The sequence below is a fragment of the Callorhinus ursinus genome, unplaced genomic scaffold (assembly GCF_003265705.2).
Source record: "Callorhinus ursinus isolate GAN/ISIS: 27379988/994484 unplaced genomic scaffold, GSC_fseal_2.0 scaffold11, whole genome shotgun sequence".
Taxonomy (NCBI): Eukaryota; Metazoa; Chordata; class Mammalia; order Carnivora; family Otariidae; genus Callorhinus; species Callorhinus ursinus.
Window position 1 is genome coordinate 58422087 of NW_027397073.1, and position 20691 is coordinate 58442777.

The window sequence follows — 20691 nt, forward strand, 5'->3', positions numbered from 1 at the left end:
GCCAATTTTATGAATTAACAGAATAAAACATTTTTTCTAAATTTTCTCAGGCAATATTTGATAACCCTAAAGGAAGACTTACTCCATATATTTGGTTAAATTATTAATATATTATCTAAACCAAGTTTTGGAGTGTTAGGGTGAGAAGATATTCCCCCATTCCAGGAAATTGCACATTACAAACCTTTCAATGAACATAGAAAATATCAGTCTTAGAACTTTTGTTGATTTCTTTTTTTTCTTACAGATTCCACACCAAATCATCCATCACAAACAACACCAGCCCAGAAGAAAACTCCCAGTTCCTCATCTCGACAAAAAGATAAAGTTAATAAAAGAAATGAACGTGGTGAAACTCCTTTACACATGGCAGCTATTCGAGGAGATGTGAAACAAGTCAAAGAATTAATAAGTTTAGGGGCAAATGTGAATGTGAAAGATTTTGCAGGTAAGATTAGTAATTAAAGACTAATGCTCAGGAACTCAAATTTATCATCTAGACAGATTTCTTGTTAAAATATAATGTGTATTCCTGTATTCCTCTTGCTGTAACAAAAGTGTTCTAAAAGTGTACTTTACTACAAAATTCTTTCAGACTGTGTACATAAAACCCTGATCCTCTGCTGAAAATTCCAAGTCAAGAACTACTCAAATTTTTAAATGTTAAACTTCTATTTTAGTTGATGTATTACCATAAAATTCTTTATCCAATTTAGGTTCTATTCTAGATGAATTAGAGTTATATAATGTTTTCAAAGTGTTAATTCATAGTCTTTCAAGAACATTTATTCACTTGAGCATGAGAACTTTAACAATGTTGTTGTTTCATTTTAATTACTCAAATACCGTACCAGTACGTTCTTACTGTAAAGAATTCAAACAGTAAAAGCATGTAGGGAACAATATAGAGATTCCCTTTAGTTTCACATACTACAATATAGTTTCTTTTTTTGCCACGAAACTATTAACAATTTGAAGGTTATCCTTTCTGTGCATTTTTATTATATATGTAAAATGAACATTTATTCGTAAATAGGCTTTTTAAAAAAATTAAGTCATCCCATTTATATTATCAGTCTGTAGTTCTACAACCTGCCTTTTTAATCTCTTACAGACATTTCTGTCAGTACATACAGGTAGGTCTATTTTTTTCATTTCAACAGCTGCATACCATTCCGTAGTATAGATTCCATGGACAGTACTTTAGTGAACACTCCTATAGAAATAAGTGTATAGGGGTGCCTGGGTGGCTCAGATGATTAAGCGTCTGCCTTTGGCTCAGGTCCTGGGATCGAGCCCCACGTCATTGGGTTCCTAACTCAGCAGGGAGTCTGCTCGCTTCTCCCTCTGTCTCTCCCCCTGCTCATGCTCTCTGTCTGTCTCTCAAATGAATAAATAAAATCTTTAAAAAGAAAGAAAGAAGTGTATAGTTATAGAAGGATTTCAGAATTTCAGAATGGAAACTGTTAAGGGGATACATATTTAAAATTTTTGTAAATACAATCAAGTGGCCCCCCAAAAATCTTTTATCAATTTACACTACCATCAAGAATATATAAAAGATCCCTTTTCCTCACATCTTCACTGAAACTGGATATTATCAATTTAATTATTAACAATCTGACAAATAAAAAAAGACCTTATTTGGATTTTCTTAATCAGTAATGACAGCAAATATTCTTTCTAGTGCATACTATATATTTATGTGTATATTTGTGACTTGCCAGATGGTGTCTTTTGCCCATTTTTCTTACGGCAGTATTATTAATATGTAAGAGCCCTTTGCTTAATGTAGGTTTTAATTCTCTCAAATATGTAAAGGTTTTCACTGTGGCTATGTTTGAATTTTCATGTCACTGTTGTTTATTGTACTAAAGTTTTAATTTTTTATGTTATGTCAGTTAATCTTTTTGTTCATGGATTCTTCGATTTTTTTTTAAGAAGGCCTTCTCTTTTCCTATATTATAAAATTATATCCCTTATTTTGTCATTTCCAAACTTTGTTTTTGTTTTGCTATTACGTGGAGTCCTATTAGAATACATCTGGAATTTATTTCTCTATTTGGAGTGGAAAAGAGGACAATGAACAGGGTCTGCTTTAAAGAATGAAACTTAAAATGCATAACATCCATTCTAGAAAAAAACTTGGTATTATGTATCAGAAACCAAAAAGTACTTTGCTCTAACGATTCCACTTCTAAAGACTTACTTTAAATATTTAGTCATGGCTATGCATGAAGATTTAGTTGTAAGGATATTTGTTGCAGCATTGTTTTTAATATTTTAAAAATTAGAAATAGTGCCTGGGTGGCTCAGTTGGTTAAGTGTCTGCCTACAGGTCAGGTCATGATCCCAGGGTCCTGGGATCGATCCCTGTATCAGGCTCCCTGCTCCGTGGGGAGCCTGCTTCTCCCTCCCCCACCCCCACCTCACCACTCCCCCAGCTTGTGCGCTCTCTCTCTCTCTCGAATAAATAAATAAAATCTTTAAAAAAAAATGAGAAATAATCTAAATGCCCAGCAATAGGATCTTGCTTAAATAAATATGGTATATCAATCAGTGTTATACTGTGTTGTAGAAAAGTGTAATGACATGGAAGATTATTTTCACTGCAGTAAGTAGAAGAGGGTTAAACAACTTTCCCAGTTTCATTTTAAAATTATAAATCTAGTGGTGCCTAGGTGGCTCGGTCAGTTGAGTGTCCAGCTCCTGATCTCAGCCCAGGTCTTGATCCTCAGGATCATGAGTTCAAGCCCCGTGTTGGGCTCCACACTGGGCATGGAGCCTACCTTAAAAAAAAAATTATTATAAATCTAAGAGGGAGAGAAGTTAGGATTTATACTAGAGTCTTCAAATTATTACATCTGGGTGGTGAAATTATGGGTGATGCTTCTTTTCTGCTTTGTATTTTTTGTTTTCTAATTTTTCTTTCATGAACATGTAACTTTTTTCATCACCAAAGTTACTGCAATGGTAAATTTATTTTAGTTAAAGTAGGTATTAAGTCTGGAAAAGATGAAAACCCTTAAACATGGGGGTTTTTGTTTGTTGAAATCCCCTAACAAGCTTATTAATATTTTTATTCCCTTCTGTTCTTTTTCCATAGTTTAGATGATTATTAAAAATTACAGCAAGTTTATATTGACTGGATAAGCTTAAATGTTTAATATTTTGGTAAGATAATTTAGCACCAGTGGAAATAACATAAATGAACTGTCTCTAGGATTGGTGATGTTCTTAGGTATTTCTTTCCACTAACTTGTTCATTTTCCTTCTGTACTATGTGCATTAGAATCAGTATATCTCACATGGCTATGTATATAAAAAGCACATATTTTGAATTAGTACATATATATTAAATTAACATTCTAACCTTAGGCTGGACACCATTGCATGAAGCTTGCAACGTTGGATATTATGATGTTGCTAAGATACTTATAGCAGCTGGAGCAGATGTTAATACACAAGGATTAGATGATGACACTCCACTCCATGATTCTGCTAGCAGTGGGCACAGAGATGTAAGTATGATAGAAAAATCAATATACATTTGCAAAATATTAATTCAGCCCAGAGTCATTTATTTCACTTTTTAGTCATACCATCTCATTTCCTATTTCACTGAATGCCTGGTCAGCTCATCTGTGTTTTATTTTCCCTTTTTTCTGCCTTCTAATTGCTAATTCCTATCATAGTCAGATTTAGCATTATCTTTTCATAAAATCTATGTAACTTGACAATTAAACAGGTTGGCAAAATTTTTATTGCAAGGCCTTCTGTCAGATAACAAGATATAGTGGTTGAAGCAGATTTTACTTAAAATAAAAATTTTACTGAGTCCCCTCCCTATATATTTTTTAGACTTATTAATATTTAATTATCTCTTGCTATACAACCTTCATTCCTGAATTTTAGCAGACATTATTTATTTAATATATTCGGCTGACTTACGTGTATAGTACTAAAACATAATCAAATGTGATTATATATGCTTACAAACTAATGGCATCTTTGAACATCATGTTTAATTTGTTTTGATACAATTTTATGAACCATGGTAGGTTTTAAATCCATTTGCATTTTCAGTGTTTGACATGTTGATATCAAAGCTAAACCCATCTTAAAAAAGCTAAACCCATCTTTGTTGTAATGAAGCTCATGTTTTAAGTGTGTTTAATGCTTAAATTGCATTGCAGTAATCTGCTTGCAATGAGAACACATCAACCTGGGGCACTGTTAGCAGTGGTTCTAAAGCAGGATTTTGTTTTCAAATAAATAGGTTTTCTCTTTACATAGTTTTTACTTTGGTCAAAGAATATTTGGACATAGTTTAGAAAGTTGAAAAGTACTATTCAGCTTATAAAGATAACCGCAGGCTCCTTCCCGTTCTTCCCCATTTCCCAGTATCTTTCGCCAAAAGCAATTATTGTAGGTGTTTCTTCTAGTAGTTACTTCTGTATTTCTAACAAGATGAAGCTGTCTTGCTTTTTAATTTTTAGTTATTATTTATTGACCTCCTGCAGAGGATTTTATTGCTGCCCAGAGACTCACAAAATCTATACTGTCTAGTCTGTACTAGTCTATACTGTACTTTCTATAATCGTATTTTCTTTTTTGGATTTTTTATTACCTGGGTTAACACATTCTTGTTCTTTTTTTGTTGTTGTTTAGTTTTCCCATGCATCTATTTTTGTTCTTCTTTACTCTCTCTGACATAACTCTAAAATGCCTCTAAGGTAAAGCACATTGATCAGCTTACTGTTTTTGAGAAATACCTGTGGGATTTCTCATATCCCTGTATATAAGATATCTTGTATCCTGATCTAATTGGGACTAGTTGCTCTCTAGATCCTGTAGCATGGATGCTATCCTGGAATATTGCTTTACCATTAATCCCATGCGGGATTCTCAGTCTGTCCATGAAATTTCCAGTTCCTGGGTGCCCATCTTAACTCTCTGAGGATATTAATTAAATGGTTTGCTCCACTTCCTGCATGGTCACAGATTTCCCCCAAATCCTTCACGTTATTGCTCTGATTTGGTATATTTCTCACAATAGAGATCTTTTGTTAACTTGCGCTCATTCATATTTGATTGAAGCTCTAAAAAGCCTGATTGAGAAGATGTGTAATATCCAGAGCATGTTGGCTGGTGGGCTTCTCTGTAGTATGTCTGGTGGACAAGATGGCTGTTTTGTCAGAAGTCTCCTAAATGTCAGTATTTGTAGGTCCTTCTCTTGAGATAGTACTTTCTCCAGAAAGCAATATTCTACAACATAAGAATGTTTTCTAGCACTTTAGAAGCCAAGCATAGGGGGAATTTTTGTTTGACAGCTGTGAGGGGAGACTATAAACTCATTCTGTCTTAGAGAAACTTTTATTCAGTCTTCCTGACTTAGGTAAAATACCATTAAGCTGTTCTCCACTGTGCTATCTAAACCCAGAAACTTACTCTTGTTTTGAGAAAAACCTCTTCTTCAAGGTTGGGGAAGGTACATTCTCCTGGTTGTGAGAGAGAAGAGAAGAGAAGCAGTCATTACAATTAGTACTTCCCCAGGACCTCTCAAAGGCCTGGAAGTTTGAACAGTTACATGACCATCATATGCCAGGACTATCCGTATTCCCATCTCATGGCAGCCAACATGTAATCCAGTTCAGAAATCCTGTTCTAGGGTTTTTAGAGTCTGCAGCTAGGACCACTCTCACATGTACCATAGGTTGGGTGCCCTGGGATTCTGAGACAAAATTTGCTGGTGATTGCAGAGGATGGGAGGAAAGGGGGATGTCAGGAACAACACCTGTAAGGATGTGACAGGAGCAGGATAGAACAAAGGAAGAAGGTGAACTGCGGATGCACTTCTGAGATGCTCTGATTTGAGGTAAGGGCTAGGTCTGTGTGCCCCCACATGGGGGGGATGCAGGCTGCTGACGGCAAGGAGGCATACCCTTTAAGTGCTCCCGCGCCTTTGGCCATGGCAGTTTCTCATGAGGAACTTAGCTAACAGTTGTTAGTGAGCAATACTCCCAGCATCTGAAGGTATAAGTATCTTGGTGTAGAAGAGGGTATTTGAGCAGTGCACAACATCCACTATAAACTTCAGATGGAAGCTTCAACCCGGCACTGTTAATGTTACCTGGCCCTGTTGACACATATGCAGCTGCCCCTCCACTCCAATCCACAGTACAGGTGTGGTCCAGAGAAACACACACCATTTCCCACCACTAGTGAGCATGCAGATCTGTTTCATGACCGCCCTCCTTCCTTGCTTATCAACAGCAAATCCAGTCAACCCTTCACTCTCAGGTTTCTCTAGGCAAGAGTCAGACACTGGCCTTTGTGAATCCAAACTCCTGACACTCAGGTAAAACTTTTATTTTCATGGTGACCTAATCCCAAGTGAGCCTCATCCGGTATAGGGTCAGGAAATTCCCTTTAAAAAAAATGTCCTCATGTATTGTTTTACAATTGAATAGACCAGCAATAGTGATAAAAGAAGAGGAGAAGAAGATTTGGGTATCTTTTAGCAAGTCTGGCATTATATGCAGCATTTCTTTTTAAGCTGGATGAACACTTAAGTCTTCACTACCATCACGTTTAATATCTTGTACTCTGAATTCCATGAACTCAGCAATTTCCTCTGCTTGAAACTGTGCCATAAATAACATTTTCTTTGGGGAATATTTGAACAGTCTGCATGTAAGTGGCACCATTTCATTACAAATGAAGATATAATTGCTTATTGGTCTGAAAAAGATTTGGAACTACTGAAATTTTTTACATCAAGGAAGACTTGATAATGGAGTGTCACATAAATTATTTATCTGAGGTTCTTGTAACTTTGCATTTTCAGGTAGTTGCATTTACTTGTCTTCTTTGACTTAATAGGTTTTAGTGAATATTTCCCAGAGTTAAATAATAACGAAAAACCAACTGGGTGACAAAAATGAAAATTAGATTTTTACAGTAAGAAAAATCCTCGGTATTCACATGATAAAATGACTAGGGTATGAAACTAAATATGAGTAACTTGCCCTCTGTGATATTTATTTTGTGTTATTTTGTGAATACATTACATTAACTTCTCATGGCAGTATTTGTGTTTTCACTGTGGGACAAGAAGTGCTCCAAATGTTTTATATGGATTGATTCTTTTAATCATCACAATAAGCAAATAAGCTTCTGGTGTGTCTTGTTAAGACTGGCCTAGGGGCACCTGGGTGGCTCAGTCGGTTGAGCGTCTGCCTTGGCTTGGGTCATGGTCCCAGGGTCCTGGGATTGAGCCCCGCGTCAGGCTCCCTGCTCAGCGGGAAGCCTGCTTCTTCCTCTCCCACTCCACTTGCTTGTGTTCCTGCTCTTGCTATCTCTCTCTCTGTTAAATAAATAAATAAAATCTTTAAAAAAAAACAAAACTGTGTGGCCTATTACATTTCAATACCCTCAGCCTCTCTGTGAGCCTGGAGGAGCATTGACATAAGAAGTCCCACTCTTCCAGGACACTCCCAGATTTATCAAATTAGTATGACTCCAAATTAAGGGACCAGAAGGGACAAATCTCAATGTCTTTTTTTTAAAGTTTATTTATTTATGTAAGAGAAAGAGCACAAGTGGGAAGGGAGAGAGAATCTCAAGCAGACTCGGCACTGAGTGCATAGCCTGACTCACGCTTGATCTTAGGACCCTGGGATCACTACCTGAGCTGAAACCAAGAGTTGGAAGGTTAAACAACTGTGCCACCCAGGTGCCCCTTAATCTCAGTGTCTTTTTAAGACAAAAAATGAAATGATGATTCAGTAATCTGGGAGAGTTGTTATTTAATACAGTCTCCACTCTCTAGTGAGAAAGATAGGACATGCTTTGTAATGTCTTAGTTTGGATTTTGATATTATCTCATACCTTTCTGCTGGAAAATCTCTTTTTTTCTCTCTCTTTAGCAGCAAACATCCTCTGCCTTATTTTCTTTTTTGACATGCAGTAAAAATTTCAGTGTCAAGCTGCCTATCTAAAAAGCCAAATTTTACTCTGGTTGAGAAAAAATGGAATTTGAAGTGAAAGTAGATATGAATTCAATTGTGGTCTGGCCAGTTAACCAACTATGTAATTTTGAACAAGTTACTTTTCTCCCCTGAATCTCCATTTCCCCTTTTTTAACTTATGTAATAAATAATACCTATCTAAAGGGGATATTTTGAAGGAAAAAAAGACACTGTGCTTGTAAACACACCTTGAAATCTAAAATGGTATAGAAATGTCAGAGGTAAAAGATTATATCATGTTACTGTTTTTCAAATATACCCAGATATTTTAGAAACTAAAATTTGGAAACTGAAAATACTATTTTTCTTTCTGACTTTTTTCTCTAAGGTATTTTTCATGATTCTCGAAGTTCTAATTTTGAAGAAGAATGCAGCCTATAAATGTTACTTCTTCTAAACTGGTTTTTGCTTACTGTTGGACCAGTCTTTTCTGCTCCGTTGACAATTTGTATATGCCTGTATGATAGCACTTACAACTTTTTTTTTTTTTAACCGATATATGTTTCCTACACTGCACTGTGAGTACCATGGCATACAAGGCTTTTTTTGTATTGATTTGTGTTAGTGATCCCTGGAACTTCTTGTCACAGAAGACTTAATATTAACACATCATAATAAATTTGCCATGGTGCATGTGTAGGTGGATGGATGAATACATAAGTGACCAAAGATAAGCAGAATACCAAAGACTTAATTTATAAGGCCTGACAATATATAGGGTACATTTCCTTTTCCACTGCATTTATCAGAAAGTGACTTTTCTGGCTGTGATTTTTTTTTTTTTTTTTTTTTTTTGAGAGAGCATGCACGTGTGGGGGATGGAGGGGCAGAGAGGGAGAGGATCTCAGGCAGACTGCATACTGAGCACAGAGCCCAAAGCAGGGCTTGATCTCAAGATCATGACCTGAGCCAAAACCAAGAGTTGGACCTTTAACGGTTGGAGCTACCCAGGCACACCAGCTGTGATATTTTACTGTACTTTGCTCTTCTTTTTAAAAGCATTATTATTGATAGTTTATCAGAGATGAATTTTTTGTCTTTAAAGTAATAAACATTTCCTAATTTCTAAATATAATGTTAAAGAATTATGCCTTGTTGGACACGTTTCTGTGAATACAAGTTTCTAAATGTGCGCAGAGCTGCAAATATTTCCAGAGGCTGACCTTTGAGCTCCTATACACAGAGACTCAAACACTATTTCCTCACAGAGGGAGACTGGTATGCTACTTTTAAGAGACCTTTGCTTTTTCCTCCTACCAACATGCCTAGGATAGTAGGAGTCACAATTCAGAGCTATTGAGAGCTATTTTGTCCTTGTTCTTTTACTTATGCCTGAGGAGGAGGAGGAAAATGAGAGCCACCAGACTCTCATGTGTATATATCTGTACCATTTATTAGGAATCTCTAAGAATTGGATTTCTTTCACTCAGTAGTACGACAACTTCAACCATCCATAAAACATTTCTAAGGTGGGAGAGGCAGAGAGATAACAGTTTTGTGTCCTTTTCTAACTATTTAGAGTAAGGACTAACAGCTTACTAAGAGCCTAATCTTTAGCTTACCATTTGCAAGTGTATATAGTACTTAATGACATATTTTTGTAATGCTTTATTTCTAGTTCTATTTTAGTTACCTATCTCTAATTTCATTGTTTTTACCTGTTTAAAATTTGTTCTCTCTTGTGTTTTAAACAACTTTAGTTTACTTTATAAATCCTTTTTAGAATAAATAATTATTTGCATATGAGGATAATCTGTAAAGGATTATCTAGGTTGAGGTTTTAGTAACATGTTTGAATTAACCAGCTGTCCCTGACTCATTATAGACATGTAATAAATATTTGCTGATTATTTCCTGCTGGGTGTTGAAAGTTTTGAGCAATATCAAGATCCTGCATTCTATTTTCATATCCTAGGCTCTAGCTTAAGGAAATAAGCCTAAAAATGTAAAAATTTCAACTCACAAAGATGTACCCTACAGTATTATTTACAATAACTAAAAGTTTTTATTTCTGTAACTTCTCAAACTCCTAAAATGACAGTCAGAGGAGACTCATTAAATGACAGGTACAAAAGGACAAAAACAGAAGAAACAAGAAAACCAATATTTTGGAGATGGAAACTAGAAGAATGAGTGGTTACTGATCTAGAACAGGGTTGGCAAAATTTTCCTGTAGAGGGCCAGATAGTAAATATTTTAGATTTTGCTGTCCACATGCCACCTCCTATCCCTTCCTTTGTCCTCCCTCTTTTCTTCCTCTCTCTTCCTCTGAACTAATTCTCCTTTATGAATCCTTTCTAAAGTAGCAGAGAGAGAGGGAGAGAAAGAGAATCTTACGCAAGCTCCATCCTCTGTGCGGAGCCAGATGTGGGGCTCGATCTCACAACCCTGATATCATGACCTGAGCCAAAATCAAGAGTCGGAAGCTTAACCAACTGAACCACTCAGGTGCCCCTAAGGTTTTTTAAAAGAATATAAAAGCTATTCTTCATCAGCAGGCCAGATTTGGTCTATACACCAAATTTGCCAACTCCTGATTTAGAAAAGCAAAGTTGAAACCAGAGCCATTCCAACACAGAATCCCAGAAAGAGTAAAGCTCAGGAATTGATGGTACCTGGAAGTGTGTACCACCTTCTATTGGTACTTCTGGAAGTGCCTGTTAAGCTAGAACTGAAAACGAGAAATGGATCAAAGTCTTTTTGACCCTTCTGTCCCCTTCCTCACCTTACGTAGCCAGATGACTGCACCTCTCTGACCCTGGCAGAAGAATGGGGGTTGATTTATTGGCAAATATGAACCGTATATTCTGGACTGACATACCACAAGAATAGGTGAGAGTAAGGATTTAAGTGTAAGTTAATTAAGTGAAACATACTGAATTTTAAGACCCCAGCTTCCTTTCAGCAACCGGAATGCTGACGGTAAGGCTTACAGTTTTAGGTGTAAATTGGAAGATTTCTCCACAGGCAACTGAACTAGCCAAGAGGGGATTCTGATGAAATGGACCTGTCATATCTCACTGGCATGAAGTCCATCTCTCAGCAAGTCCTAACCATGCCAACAAAACTTTCATTGCCTTACTCTTATATGTGGACAGCCAGTGATCCACCTGCATTTGAAAAAAGCCTCTAATATAAGATGACAAAGACCAAAACAAGCAAATAGAAAAGTAGGAACTTGGAGGACAGGATAATGCCATGAGGAACTTCCCCAAAATCCCATCAATTTCCCCAAAGAGGTAAGAGTTTATTGTAGCTATGAAATGAGACCTAAATGCATTAAGGAAGGAACAGTCAATGAAGGAAAACACTTCTTGGAAATTAATAATATGGTAGCAAAAATGAAAAATGGATTATAGTTGACCCTTGAACAACACAGATTTCAACTGCATGGGGCCACTTACATACGGATTTTTTTCGATAAATGCAGTACAGTACTGTATTTTCTTTCTTGCCATTTTCTTAACATTTTCTTTCCTCTAGCTTACTTTATTGTAAGAATATAGCATATGATACATAATAACATGCAAAATATATGTTAACTGACTGTTGATGTATTTGCTAAGGCTTCCAGTCAGTAGTAGACTATTAGTAATTAAGCTCTTGGGGAGTCAAAAGTTGTACATGGATTTTCAACTATACAGGGGTAGTGTCCTAACGCCTGCATTGTTCAAGGGTCATTTGTGTTGAGGAAGTCTCCCAGAAACCAGGAAGCAAAAAGATAAAGGTGAAGGAGCGGAAATGAGAAAAAAGATTATTACTTTAGGAGATCTAGTATCGTAGTAAGAGTTCTTTGAAGACAGAACAGTGAAAACTTAGGAGATTAACAAATAAAACTAGAAATTTTCCTAGAATTGAAGGAACATGGGTCTTCAGATTGAAAGGGCAGTTGAATGCTCAGCACATGGTTGTAAAAAGACCAAGATCAAGTTGTATTTATCCGGGGGCGGGGGGGCGCCTGGGTGGCTCAGTCAGTTGAGTGTCCGACTCTTGGTTTCCTCTCAGGTGATGATCTCAGGGTCCTGGGATTGAGCCCTGTGTTGGGCACACCACTCAGCAGGAAGTCTGCTTCCCCTCTCCCTCTGTCCTTTCCCCTGCTCACATGCTCTCTCTCTGTCTCAGATAAATAAATCTTTAAAAAGAAAAAAAAAAGATTTATCCTGGAATTTCAGAACAGTAGGGGCAAAGAATGTCCTGAAGTTTACAGAGAGAAAAAGCAAATCGTTATATAAAATAAAAAAATCAGAGTGGCATCAGACTTTCCATTAATAGCACTAGAAGCTAGAAGATAATGGAGTGATGCCTTCAAAATTGGAGGGAAAATTGTCTTTTATCTAGACTAAGTATTAATCAAGTGAAGATAGAATAAAGATATTTCCTGACATGTAAAAAATCTTAGGAATTTTCTGGAGTTGGTGATTCAGCAAAATGAGGGAGTAAATCAGAAAAGAAGGTAGGATTTAAAGAATCCAACACACAAAATTGAGGGAAGGGTATTTCTGGGATGATAGGATTGAAAGGAAGTAACAGCTGGAAAGCAAATCTAGAGGGTATCCAGTCCACTTGAGAGCACATTAGAAGGTTTGGAGAAAGGAGTCTCTAACAACAAAAAAAAGTGATAGTGTATTAAATCAAAGAGATCTGTACTTAAAGCAGAATGGGGGATGAATTAAAGATAATTATGTAGAAGACTGAGCAAATGAAACATCAAGGCATTTAACTCCATGGGGAAAATAAAGTGGTGTAAGAATGGAAATTTAGTCATAGTGCACTACTTGATTCAACATTTTTATTAGTCCTAATCGAAAGAAATACATAACTATATTAGAAAGCTAGGAGGAAGGGAAGTGTATGTGTATGGAAGGAGAGGGGATGAGAGTTGGTGAAAGATGTCTGAATCCACATGTTCCATTGTGGGACAAGAGGCAATGCCTAAAACAAAAATACGGAAGCAACAAGCTCAAATCTGTTATTTAAGTATATTGGAGATAGGTTTTGGAGATACTTGTTCTTCACCAGTGGCCTTGAAAAGCTAGTTGATCTTTTAAAATCACAAGCATGTGTAATTTGAAAAAAATTAGTGAACAAAAAGGGAGATAAAATATTAACAGTTGGGGTCGTGAGTAATTTATTTTCTTTATACATTCTTACATTTCAGATTTTCTGTATTGATAGTTTACTCTTTCATAGTCTAGAAAAAAATGTTCCATTATTCAATATAGTCTTATTATTAAATATTTTTTCATTTATTAGGAATTCCTAATTTTCAATATTTTGTTTAATATTGTTCTTTAAAAAAGACATGATTTATTTCCTAAATACCAGAAAACACCATAGAATTGGTGTTGGGACTAAATACTTGATCACTTATGAAGTTTATGGTCTAGAATAAGGAAAGAAATGTGTTAATTATGGTATAGATTTACATATGACAAAACACATTAATGTCAGTGGAAATAGAAGGTGAAAACAAGAGACAGTGAGGAAGCAGAATTAATAATACTTGGCCACCTATTTGACATAGGGGATGAGTGAAAAACAAGTCAGTGATGACTCTCAGCTTTCTGGCTTCAGTGACTGGGTATATTTTGGTGCCAGTCACTGAGAATAGAAATGGATAAAAGATAAGGTGCAAGTTTAATGAACTGTGTTTGGAACCTATGGGTTTCAGCTGTTGCATTGAAATGCAAATACACTCATCTAGCTATATCCAGGATGTTTGTGTTTGGAGTTCAAGAAAGAAGGCTGAGAAAGAGCAAGCAGGAGAATGAAGATAAATGAATGGATTGCATAATTGTCAATCACATTCAAACAGAGTGGGTGAGAGCTCCAAACAGATGATGTAGACTAAAGCATGAGAAGTGAATCAAGGGCAGAGCCCTAGGGAAAACAATCATTGGCTTAGATCTTTACAGATCTTAGTAGACCCGTTTCATAGGACTGATGTTAGCATAATTGTAGGTAGAATGAAGAGCCAATAAAGTCAAGGCTGCAAGGGTGAATATCTTTTCATAAGCTTGACTGAAAAGGAAAGAAGACCGATTTAGCTAGAGGAGGGGAATACAGGTGTCTTGTTTTATCTGTTTCATTTCTTTATTGCCTTTTTATTTTTAGATGAAAGAGCCATGAGCTGGAAAGACTGGCTTCTAGAAGGGAGCCAATCAGAAAGAGGTTTAAAAACATAGAAGGAAGAGGATAAAAACAACAAACAAAAGAAACGAAATGATGACTAACCAGGCACATCCCAGTTTCGTGGAACCCAAAGCTTACTTTATGTGATAGGGGAGGCAAGGGCTTAAGAAAAAAGTCAAAGTAATGAATACAAAATTAGATCCAGGACACTATAAGGGAACCATGAAAGTGATGGCCTTAAAGTTTGATTCATTAGTTTTGAATAAATTCATTCAGTTCCTGATAGTTTATATTCCCAGAAGATGGGAAATAAGATTAAGAACATTGGTAGTGATATTAGCCTTACAGAGAACGGTAATACTTCTTTTGAGATTCCCTCTAGAATACACATTATAAGAGGCCAAGAAGCTTGTTACTCTTGTCCATTGATTTATCTGTAAAACTTGGAATAGTGCTTATTAATTAGGTCCTCAGTAAATATTTGGTGAACATATGATGGAACAGGAAGAAAAATGAAGAGATTTAATGCTCAAAGAACCCACCTTAAATTTTAAAGAGGAAATGTTTTTGTAGTAAAGATCATCAGATGGAGGGTGGATGGCAATGAAAATGGAACTTGAAGAGAGCAATCATGATTTAGAATAGACACTGAGGAAGGGAGGCAGAGTAGATGAGGCAGAGGGATATTGCATTATCAAGAGAATGGTTGAAATGATACAATCTCTGAAGAGACTAAATCTTCTACTTTTTAATATTGCAGATAGTGAAACTGTTACTTCGTCATGGTGGTAATCCGTTTCAAGCTAATAAGCACGGGGAGCGTCCAGTGGATGTAGCAGAGACAGAGGAGTTGGAATTGCTGCTAAAAAGAGAGGTGCCTTTATCTGATGATGATGAAAGTTACACAGGTTCGTTTCACATATTCTACATTCAACTGTTTGACATGGTATTTAGTAGAACATTCTGATTCTGCTTTATGATATATAAAATGTTTTGAGTTCCTTAGAGTAATGCTAGCCAGCTATTAAGAATGATGAATTTAGTAACCTAGGTATTTGCTACATGTCCACTGTGTAAGTGAAAACATAATGTCATTGCCCTGTTTTCATGACCTGCCCCCCCCCCCCGCTGCAAACTGCTATCACATTCAAGTCTACTGCAGAACCTTTCCCCATTAACAGCTATTAGCACTGCTACTCTGACTTTTTTCATTCTTTTATAAATTAGAGAGCCAAACCCTTCCTGTTTTTCCTGGCATTAATGAATCATCTTTGCATTTTTATTTCTTTGATTTTGGTGGTTGAACTCTGGTCACTTTTGCAACATAAGGGCGCAGTTTTACAAACACAGTTTTAAAAAGGAAAGATCTAAAAGAATATTTCAGATAACTCTTGGCATACTCCTTTTTCTTTTAAACATAAACCATTAAAAATGTAACAAAATTTCCTTCATTGAGGAAAGTCTTTTGTGTGCAGATCGGAAGGTTCATATTTTCAGGCAAAAATCAATGAAAAAGAATTGATTCAGAATCATAACTGGCCAGGTGCCTGGATGGCTCAGTCAGTTGAGCATCTGATTCTTGATCTCGGCTCAGGACTTGATCTCAGGGTTGTGAGTTCAAGCTCCACATTGGGCTCCACACTGGGTGTGGATCCCACTTTAAAAAAAAAAATCATAACTGACCATATTCTCACAAAATTTTAAAGACTTTCTACAAGAAATTAGGTAATACTACTTCTTATATACAAGGAAATAAAAATCAAACCATACTCATTTAATCAAGCCATTGCCAGAAGGCAATAAAACAATACCTATGATATAGTTTTGAGGCAGAAAGATCTACCTTTTACTTTTTTTTCTGAGGTATAATTGACATATAACATTATATTAATTTCAGGTGTACCACTTGATTTGATGTTTGTATACATGGCAAAATGATCACTACAGTAAAGCTAGTTAAGGTCCATCATCCTATATAGTTACAGTATTTTTTCTTTTTTTTTCTTGTGATAAGGAATTTTAAGATCTACTCTCTTAGCAACTTTCAGATATGTAGTACAGTATTATTAACTGTAGTCACCATGCTGTATATTACATCACCATGACTTATTTTTTTACTGAAAGTTTGTACCTTTTGACCCATTTTGGCCAGCATCCACTTCTGGCAACCAATAATCTGTTCTCTGTATCAGTGAGCTTGGTTTTTTGTTTTGTTTTGATTTTAGATTCCACATATAAGTGAGATCATAATGGTATTTGTCTTTCTCTGACTTATTTCACTTAGTATAATGACCTCAGGGTTCATCCATGTTATTGCAGATGGCAAGGTTTCATTCTTTTTTATGGCTGAGTAATATTAAATGTATATACCATATCTTTAGCCATTCATCCATAGATGGATACTTAAGTTGCTTCCATATCTTGGCTATTGTAAATAATGCTGTAGTGAACATGGGGGTGCTATATCTTTTTGAGTTAGTATTTTTGTTCTTCAGTTAAATATCCAGAAGTGGAATTTTTGGATCTTATGGTGATTCCATTTTTGATTTTTTGAGGAACTTCTATACTGTTTTCCATAGTGGTCGCACTAATTTACATTCCCACCAACACTACAGGAGGGTTCTGTTTTCTGTACATTTTTTCCACGTCTTTGCTAACACTTATTTTCTTGTCTTTTTGATAATAGCCATTCTCACAGGTGTGAGGGAATATCTCATTGTGGTTTGCATTTCCCTGATAATTAGTGATGTTGAGCATCTTTTTATATACCGTTGGCCATAGGTATGTCTTCTTTGGAAAAATGTCTGTTCATATCCTCTGCCCATTTATTAATTGGATTGTTTGCTTTTGAGTTGTATGAGTTCTCTACATGTTTTAGATATTTTTATGAGCTGTAATTTCCAAATATTTACTAGGTTGCCTTTTCATTTTGTTGATAATTTCCTTTGCTGTGCAGAAGTTAGAATCCCAGTATTCTATTATGAAAATGTTCAAACATAAAACAAAGTTCAAAGAATTACAGAGTGAACACCCTGTACCCACCAACTACATTTTTTAGTTATTAACTTTTTTACTGTATTTCCTTTATTACATTATCACAGACCTAACCCATCTACCCAAATCCATCTTTTTTTTTTGATGCCTTTCAAAATAAGTTGCAAACATTTCTAAATACTTCAGCATGTATTTCGTTAACCAGAGTTCAATGTTTGTGTATTCTTATTTAATAATTTATAAATTATTATTTACACTTGTGAAATTAACAATTATTTCTTTAATGAAACATTCTGAGTTTTGAGAAATGTGTAGACCTGTATAATCCAGTCTTATCAAGATACAGACTGTCTCCGTCACTTCAGAAATTTCCTTAAGCCCTCTCCTAGTAAGTTCCCACCTCTACCTGATACACCCTTTATGGTAAAAATGATTAGGCAAGAATCACTAATGGCTGATAATCTAGAGGGGATTTTTTTTTTTTTTTTTTTATAAAGAGCAGGATATTTACATGGCCTCTTCACGTTTACAAGCAAGGAGGGGGGCCGGGAAAACAGTGATGATAGGGAAGAGAAATTTAGCACTACCTGAACTGTGTGATTAAAATTAACATCATCAGGGGCACCTGGGTGGCTCAGATGGTTAAGCACCTGCCTTTGGCTCAGATCATTGTCCCAGGGTCCTGGGATCGAGCCCCACATCGGGCTCCTGGCTCAGCGAGGAGCCTACTTCTCCCTCTCCCTCTGCCTCTCTTCCTGCTCATGCTCTCGCTCTCTCTCTCTCTCTCTCTCAAATGAATAAATAAAATCTTTAAAAATAATAAATAAATAAAATTAACATCATGAAAGGAGGGACAGATGCACATCATGAGCCTTTAGATGTGGTAGTATGAGAAGGATATAACATTACTCCTGTAACATTCTGGCTGTGAATGCATAACCATGAAGAATGTTTTGGTTTTTTTCCTTTTTAAAAGCCAATGCCATGAAAGATTAAGAAATGTCAATGTCATAAAGTGATAGAAATGTTCCAGACTATGTAAAGAGATAATTATTAAAGGCAATACCTGTTCCTTGGCTGTATCCTATACTAGAGGGGGGAGGTGACTATAGAGGACATTATTAGATCATTTAACAAGGAAAATGGACAGATTAGTGTTGTATCAATGTAAATTTACGAAGTTGAAAATTATGCTGTGGTGACAAAGAATATCCTTATGTATTAGGAAATACTTACTAGGAAATATTCACTGAAGTATATAAGGGTAAAGAGCCATGATGTATGTAATTTTCCTTCAAAAATGTATATATACATACATGTGTAGAGAGAATGCAAATTATAAAGCAAGAGAGTATAACAATAATAGGCAAATCTGGGAAAAGGATATATATATAGTATTCTTTCTAGCTTTTTGTGATTTTGAAATTAATTCCAAATGAAATTCAAAATAGATATTAATACATAAAATTTCCTTGCTTTGTCCATTGAAAAGATATAAAAGTAATGACATTAAGACAGTAAGCAATAATCATTCTTAATGCCCAGATTATAATCTTGAAATATTTACTACTAAAAGAAAACCATGGCTTCTTGGAAAAAATGGATGATTCTATGTCTGGGACAGGAAATAGATAAGCTTGAAACATCTTGTCATTACAGATTCCAAGGAAACTGTCAAAGCCTTGTCAGAAAGCCTTAGGAGACAACTTGGAGTAGTTCCCACTGGCCAGAGATGGGATAGTTTGAGTTTCAATAAGGGTATTAATTACAAATATTTAAAACCCATCATTTATGTTTAAATCCATGATTCTACAGTGATAAATTTTTTAATTAATTCAGCATAATCAGAGAACGAATTTGTTAAAAATTAGGCAGAACTGGAAAAAAATGATTTATTTTGCCTTTGAACTTTATCATTGGGTAACCTCATTATAGGTGAGAAGTATCTTCTTTTAAGATTAATCCAGCCAAAAGAATGAGGAAAAAAGATTAACTGTTTTGCAACCCCCAGTTAGTTAATATATCTAAGCATTGAGGATCAATAATTGCTAACGTTAAATTAAAAGAAAATACTGCATGCTCCCTATGAAAGAATACCAGTTCTCAGTCCTCAGGATCCAGCTGCAACGTGCAGGATATACCAAGGTTAGAGGGATATACTGAACTGTATCCAGCAAAATCTAGACTGTGGAAAACCCAAACAGCTCCGGTTCTTCAACAGATTGTATGCAAATGAAAAAGGATAACCCATAGGAAAAAGTTAAAATGTTTAAAAGGAGTAAAGACTAAAAAATTAAGCATGTATTTAATAGGTGATTTTTATACTTTTGTGGGGGAGTTTTGTGCAAAACTCAGTCACAATAAATGACACATAGAAGATCCAGGATATTAGGTTTTTTTAATAATAAGAAATTCTTAGGATGATATGTTAGGAAAAGCCTGATATGTTTTAAGTTTTTTTGAGAGGGACCACCAGTAGTGTAGTGCCTTTATTTCACTTAGGAAATGATCGGCGCTGTTACTTAACTATCACCTATCCAAAAGTGGGGCTGATTATAGGAAGAGGAGATGGGGGTAGGACATTGTAAATGAGAGAAAAATATAATGTTGGTTAAAGGGTTGATAGCAGTATTTGGTGCAGTGGTAATGTTAATGAATGAAACTAAAACTATAGGCAAAATTGTAAAGGTGGCAACATTCCTTTTAGTATCTATTTTCATCTCTTCCCCATCCAGTAGCTATAAACTCCGTAAGTGGTTCATACACTGCTTGGTAAATATTTGTTGAATTGGTGGGGAGGGGTTACTGGCCCTTAGGGATTACGCCAGGACTCCACAAATCCAGGGAACAGCTGAACCTGTAGGCTGAGTTCATCCATTACTGAGATTAGGAAAGTTTGAGAAGACCTATAATCAAACACCAGAGAGCCTTCCTCCTGGTACTTTAGCTGCTAACTGGCAGTCCCGGGGTGAAGGCCACTTTACCTTCCACTACTCAGAGGAAAGCTGCTGCTTTGACCATTCCAACATTGGGTTATAGTGTGCTAACAAAGAAAGGCAGGCCTTCAGAGTTGCCTACAAATTCAAGAGAAAGATCATTCTGAACCAGCAGAAAAAATAAAACTATATAAAACTACTAGAGGAAACAGATAACTTGAACGATAAAAGTGAACACTGAAGGAAATGTAGGTACAGCTAATAAAAATCACAATTATGCAAGCAGAACTGCAGTGAGGAGTGATCATTGTTGGGACTTAAATTATTAGACTGGAAAATCAAGTAAAATAAATCCTCACAACACAGCAAAAATACAAAGGAGAAGAATCCTGAAAGAAAAGATAATAGACTTTAGGGAATAGATCTAGGAGACCTAAGAGATCTAACATGTGAATAATATTTATGGGAATTTAAACGGGAAAAAAGAAACAGGTGAAGGATAGTCCGCAATTAAACAAAAAGAAGAAAATTTTCCTGAGCTGAAGATACTGAGTCCATCAATGATAAAGGTCAGTGAGTTCCGGATGGTTTAATGA

At 35.8% G+C, this 20691-nt stretch overlaps 1 protein-coding gene across 5 annotated transcripts in view; it reads left to right on the plus strand.

The window, feature by feature from the left end:
* Positions 1-20691, plus strand: part of ANKRD12 (ankyrin repeat domain 12) — a 122497-nt gene that overhangs the window by 58619 nt on the left and 43187 nt on the right. For 4 of the 5 annotated variants that reach the window (XM_025886868.2, XM_025886869.2, XM_073898528.1 and 1 more), the window contains 3 exons: positions 248-448; positions 3379-3521; positions 14926-15073. In XM_025886868.2, the coding sequence (XP_025742653.1) occupies positions 248-448; positions 3379-3521; positions 14926-15073 (492 nt within the window). Of the gene's footprint in view, positions 1-247; positions 449-3378; positions 3522-14925; positions 15074-20691 lie in introns of those variants that run through there. The other variant, XM_025886871.2, reaches the window with a different exon arrangement.